The sequence below is a fragment of the Anopheles bellator genome, chromosome X (assembly GCF_943735745.2).
Source record: "Anopheles bellator chromosome X, idAnoBellAS_SP24_06.2, whole genome shotgun sequence".
NCBI classification, from domain to species: domain Eukaryota; kingdom Metazoa; phylum Arthropoda; class Insecta; order Diptera; family Culicidae; genus Anopheles; species Anopheles bellator.
Window position 1 is genome coordinate 3,068,484 of NC_071287.1, and position 6,668 is coordinate 3,075,151.

Consider the following 6,668-nt stretch of genomic DNA (forward strand, 5'->3'; position numbering starts at 1 on the left):
AGTAAAAATTTCTGAGAAACTACTGACAATAGGAGTCGTCACCGGTTACCGGCTTAGAGCTGGGGACCGTCCTGAGAATATGTACGAGCGCTGCCTTCTAAAGGTTCCCGTGGTGTTGCCGATTTTCTAAGAACGGAAGTGCGGTGCGAAGTTGGATTTGTGGTTGGGTGGTCGGGTCCTCTAAATGTCCACGTCTAGTCGAGGAGCAGCAGAAGACGCAAAGTTGGCGGAAATGCGGCACGCTAGCAAGAAACGGACAGCAAATGGAACAGTCTTTAATCAATTCGTGGAATTGTGAATTATTAGTTGCCACAGCGCGCTGTGTTTGTGGTGTCCAAGAAGTACCGACCGTTTCGTGCATCAAGTGTACAGTTGTACAAAGAAAAAGTGAATACGTTGAAGTTTGAAAAAAACACGTAGATAGTGGAGATCAGGGTAAGGAAACAAAGTTCGTTCGTGGGCAAGTGGTGGTGAACATTTCGAAATAAATACGTCATCTTTCCGGCACATTATTCCCCATTCGTCCATTGTGTGTTTTACGTGTACTGTGCGCTTACTTCCGTACGTTGTGTGGCCGATATCTGAGGAGAGAGAAGTTAAAAACGGCGAAACGGGAAAAACTTAGCCTTTCCAACAAAACGCTTCTATCAAACTGCTCTTGTGAACAACAATCAAATACTACAAGCTCCTCTACCCAAGGAGGAAGGGGTTCAAATAGTGCTATATAGAACTACGTCGCTACACCGTTAATTTGAGTTTATCTCGTCGTCGGTTGTGGGAAAACCGTTAAGCATCCGCGCCGAGTGCTGCGCCCCCGGATGTGAATGAACCTCTTGGGGGTGGTAAGAAGTTGCGCGCAGCCACTCACCAGTGGCAAGTAGTGAACCGAGTGCCAACAGCCCGGGCAACGCTACTACCGAGAGAGAGGCAATCGAAGGTATGAAGAAAACGTGGTTGTTCCGTTGCAATCCCCGTCCTCTGAGAGAGTTCAAACTTCAAATGGTGGTCGTGCTCGTGAAAAAAATGGGTCTCCTTATTTGGTCTCCGTTGTTTAGCTTTTAGGCACCAGAAGATCCTATCGGGAAGATGCGCGCCCTTCTTCTTGTGTACGCGCGTCTTCAGTACGGGTAGAAATTCAAGGACAAAGGAAAAGGACGACTCCGTATGTTGGGACACGGAGGGTCCTAGCTTGCTCACAAATACCGAAACACGCGCTCACCGACCCGAATTCTAGGAATCCGAAGCGGCAGGCCGCTTCGGTCTTCCGTTGTTACCAATATCCGTATCCTAGGTTAGGCTGTTCAATGAGTTCGTATGGTGGATAAAAAAGGACATTTTTACCGTTTGGAAAAAAAACTTTCATTACTCAGTATGGCCTTCCCTGTGTGGCACATCGGTACACTTGTTCCAAGGAAACTCCAATTTATAAATTCCATCCTTGAAGTGAGGAACTGAAGGGAGGGCTTCAAAATACACACTTTCGCGCAGCTGCTATGACGTCACTATTTGATGGAAAATCGACCATACGAACTTATTGAACACACTAGTAATCAGGATGTCCTTCCCTACGATGATCCTCTGTCTCTATCATTCCCTACATCTCTCCCTGCCTTCTCTACACTTGGTACCTTTCTGTCTATCTTCCCTACCTCTCTAGCACCTTTCCTACATATCACTCGTACTACCAACCACCTCAACATCCCGTCCTACCCTTCTTTCTACCCCTTTTCGACAGACTGCATCCGTTCCCATTCGCTCTCTCTCTCTCTCTCTTTCTCGATCTGTCTCTTTCCTTTACTCTCTACCCGATTTCTTTATTCTTGTGAGCACGTCCGTTCGTACGCCAACATCTGCAAGAAAGTGCATTTGAACGAAAGAAGAAATTGGCGAGAGAAAGGTTCCCAGAGGCAACGGCAATGGATCGATGCGTCACTGTCTGCATCTCGTTTCCTGGCTCTCGGGTGCTCTCTTTCCTACTCAAAAATCGATATTTGCTTAGCAGGGTGTAATTCTCGGTGAAGGTAGTCCACACCCGTCCCATCATACATTCGGGGGCTACTTTTGCTGGCTTGGCTTGCGAGGAGTTCCAACAAAAGCTAAAAATTTTTTACGCAATACGAGGATGAACAACGTACATTTCAGTCTCTATCTCAACTGAGTGAAAAGCGTCAATTGAGTTTTGTAAATATAATATTTCTGCCCACGTTCAGTGACCATTGGTTCAAGTGAAAAGTTTTCCTCTCCAGAGGCAGAACAAAGTTTACCGTGCGCAACGCATGTCTCAAACGCAAGCAATATTGTCATGCAAACGTGTTGCCATACAATACTCTCGGCAGTCCTCATGTATTATTTTGCATAAGATTGTTAAGTGAGCAAATTCTGTTTAGTTAAGTGTGGTCTTCTCTGTTAGATAAAGGTTCGCCCCAATGCACGCATGCTCTCCATGGTTGGCTGGTCGGGAAAATTTTGGTGGATAGAATACCTTTATCTACTGTATCGTTATCTAACATTTTAAACTTTTTCGTTTGTCCCCCCGCTCCGCTGATAGAGCAGTCGGGAACGCTCTGAGGAGCATCAGAGATTAACATTATCGCTGGTCCACTGAGCGGTTGTGTTGCCATGTGTTATAATATATATTGTACTTGGGCAACAATAGGGGAATATACTATAATAATATAGGGGAAAAGTTCAACTTTCAATGGATGCTTGTTTTGCTCGTTTTGCTCGTTTTTTGAGTTTAACTGCTCCGACTGTTTCAAGCATAAAATTGATTGCGCATTAACATTCACTGAACCACTGAACCCGAACGGATCGATGATTGTTCTTTAATCTTGATCACCGTCATACGCGGGGTGGAAGGAGGGGGGAGGGGTAGGTGCCTTCACCGGTATGTTTGGTGCTTAGCTGAACTCAACTTGGCCTTGTCCCATCCAGATGCCTTGTTTACATGTAGATGTTGATGCAGATGAACAAACAGACGTTTTAACACATTTTCTTCTCTCTTTTCATTTTCTCTACCTGTGCTGCAGAAGGAAAGCAGTGTCAAGTCTCGGGCCAGTACAACGTAGTAAATAGTGGAAAACCAGCAAACGAACTATGGAACAAAAAAAACACTTGGAGATGCAGGCAACCGGGGAAAACGTCCTTCTCGACGATGAACCAGGATTCAACTTATTCGAAAACCTGCTACCGAATTTCCCGATGGAGGAGGAGTCCACCGAAGAGCTTCCGCTGCCGGAGCCACCTAGGGACGAGCTTTCGGTGCCGCCCGAGACCGGTTCGGTGTGCGACGTGAACATCGACCAGAGGCTCCAGATCAGGCATGACTGCATGTGGTCCGGCGTCTGCGTAGACCTATCGCACCCGGAGAAGTTCGGCTTAGGTCTAGGTGAAGGGTGCTGCATTGACGGTGGCGGCGATCCGCTAGTGCTACTAGCGCAGGAACAGCAACGGAACCAGTTACAGAATCTCGCACCGGAGGTGGCAAAACCGGGAAACACTACTAGTGCCAAGGAGAGCGCAGAGACGCTCAAGCCCCAGTCAACGCCGTTCCGGGTTCCAACAACGGTGGCCGAGATACCGGCCGGTAGCTCGTTGCTCATCAAACGCTCCCCACAACAGCAACAGCCACAAAACCGTGCGATAGTCAGCGGCGGCGGCGTCGGCGTCGGCGGTGGCGGCAACGGCAGCGGCAGCAGCGGCAACTACAGCACAAATGTGTCCCCTAGTACTTCCACGCTTCGTCTACCGTATATTCCGACCGGCGCGTTCATGAAGAACCGAGAACACCATATACTGAGTGGTGCGATACATCATCACACCAGTTCGAATACACCACTCAGCGTGGATGATGATCCGCCGGAGTTCAAACACAAGCTGGACCTGGTCGCCACCTGTACCGTTAGCTGTAGTGAAGCGCCAGCCGCTACCGGCTCTGCTGCACCTTCCGCTTCCTCGGCCGTCAGCAGTGGTAGCATAAATGGGGAAAACGTTGCACTAAACTACTGTAACCAAACCGCCCAGTTGCTCCAGGATGATGCCACAGCACAGCTCAGCGCAGGCTACATGCGCAGTACATCCATCGAACCGCTCGGCGGACAGCTATGGACGGTGCCCGACTCATCGGACAGTGGCTTCAGCAGCAACAGTCTGTCCCAACTGCTTCGCGATCTTCGTGAAATCGAAGAAAGGGACTCAGCGACGTTATCGTCCGCTTTTAGTTTCTCCTCGCAGACGATCGACAACTCGGTAAGAAGTTCCGGCGAGTGTGGCGATCGGGGGAGTTGCAGTAATTTTCACTACTGGAACTGGAACAACAGCAGCAACAGCAGCAACAGCAGCAGCCGTAGAATGACGAAAAGTAGCTGCGCCAGCTTAGCTGGCGATCTGACCGACACGACGGTTGTTAGTGCTGCTATCAAGAAGGTCACGTTGACAACGGTGCATCGGAAAGAGAAGACGTTAGTGGAGAATGACGACGCTGAAGAGGATGATAAACAGGATGACGAATTGCTGTTCGATACAGCACCCAGTGACTCGCCAGTCACTGCTAAAAGTTTCTCGTTCGAGAAACACGATGACGAGGAGGAGGAAGATTTCGTGGAGAAAGGGTGTGACTTAGAACAAGATGACGAGTTGCCTTCTGATGCATCGGCCAGTGACTCACCCCGTGGTTTGGACAGTTCCTTTACTTCCTGCTCTGAGGAAGATGATGATGATGATGATGATGAGGAGCACGTCGAGAAGAAAGGTGATCGCCCACAACAACATAACAAACGGTTTTCGGATGCAGCAGCAGCAGGAGAATCAGCCATTTATGCGCACTGTTCCTCTACTTCTTGCTCCGAGGAAGATGACAACGATGACGGCGACGAGGAAGACTACAAGAAGGGAGCGCCAGGGTACGGAAGTAGCAATGGTTATGGCCCATCACGCGCCACGCGCCGCCACTTGGGCAAACGGGGCGTATGGTGCCAACGTCGCCAGAACCTCACCGGCCGTCTAGGTGACGGCGGACAGCCTGCAAAGAGAAGGAAGCTTAATAAGAATGATTCGTCGACGAACTTTGACAGTGCTACTGCAACTTCGCCGACCTCTTTCCGTGACACTAGCGTCGGCCGACGTCGAGGTGGAAGTGCGACGTCGTCCGATTCTCTACCGTTCGAGGGCCGCCAGGCGACGCACGTTGGAGACCACAGTTACACCCGGCCGAAGGGGCACTTTAACATGAACGACCTCGGCGTGCAGACACCTTCCGAATCGGGTAAATTGTTGCCGTACTAGATCTAGCAAAATCATCTTAGAAGAAATAAACTGAAAGAAAACAGGAAAGATACGAAAAACACAGTGCCTCCCATCTTCTGCAGATCAAACAACAGTTGACACAATCTATCTGAATCTAAAAACTACTACAGAATTCCATCAAGTTTACTACTACTATAGTTTTTTTTCCACCAAGGGTTTAAATTGCATCTTTCACGCGATGGTGCATTATGACTATACAAAACCACTTTGTCTTGCCTTTGTCTTTGTCTTTGTCTTCCATTCTACTGGATTTTTTCCATGGTTTGTAAACAATGGTTAATTGCTGCTCTGGACTAGGCAAGTGCCTTCGTTAATGTTTTTTTTACGTTCCTGGAACCAATCATTAATTCCTGTGAATCCTTGGCCTCAACACTTATCGCTGTGCCACCATCTTCATTGTTCAAATAAACATGTTTGTTAATTCAAACGACAGGATGTTTTGAATGCGATTATGTTTGGCCAAATGAGGCTTTTGAGCGTTAGGTTCTTAAATTTAACTTTCGGTACAAACACAAAAGTCTTGAACACTATGAACTATACGTCGTAATTTGTTGAGCGCTGCGTCAACAAAGAACTCAAAGGCAAAGAACTCGGGGCAAAGAACTAACACACATCGGTAGTTAAGAATGATTTTCGGTCATGCAGCCTTTGTATCATTGCGAATTGTTTGTTCTTCATTCATTTGCAGAGGAAGAAATCGATGTCGTGTCAATCGGTGACAAGAACTTGCCGACGAATCCCACGGCTCGTGATCGGCGCGCTCTTCAGTCAACGGTGGCCAGCAAGATTCGCAAGCAGCAAGCAGCGGCATCGTCACGCCACGCGGCATCCGGTTCCGCGCAGTACGGCGGAAGTTGCTTACATCGCCAACAGCAGCATCGTGTCGACGATGACCGCTACGTTAGTGGTTCGCATTCGCTGAACGTTAGCGGCGGAGGCGGCGTCAACCTGATGCTCGGTATCTATCCGACTCCCGCCGGTTCAACGACGATTTCCGGTGCGAACACTCCACTGCTGACCGGCAGCGGCTGCTCGAGTGTGGCTTCATCTCCACCACCGGTCCCATCGTCCGCTCGTAAACGGTCTGGTATTAGTAGTAGTAGTAGTGCGAGAGGCAGCAACAGTAAACACCATCGCGGCGGTTCATCATCCGTGAAACGGTCGCGCCGGCAAGGGAAGAAATCCGCATCGTCAACCGGTGCCAGTAGGGCAGCAGACCCGCATTGCGACGTTACCGCACATGAGCCGGATTCGGCGGAAAAACGCAACCTTCATAACAACATGGAACGCCAGCGCCGAATCGGCTTGAAGAACCGGTTCGAGGAGCTGAAACGTCAGATACCGAGCCTGCGCGACAAAGATCG

At 49.1% G+C, this 6,668-nt stretch overlaps 1 protein-coding gene across 1 annotated transcript; it reads left to right on the forward strand.

The window, feature by feature from the left end:
* Positions 1-853: 853 nt before the first annotated feature.
* Positions 854-6,666, forward strand: LOC131213282 (uncharacterized; the record flags this gene model as incomplete). Its single annotated transcript, XM_058207298.1, has 3 exons — positions 854-937; positions 3,030-5,263; positions 5,993-6,666. Coding segments are annotated over exons 2-3 (2,841 nt in total), but the record flags the coding sequence as incomplete, so codon positions are not given.
* Between the last annotated feature and the right edge of the window lie 2 nt (positions 6,667-6,668).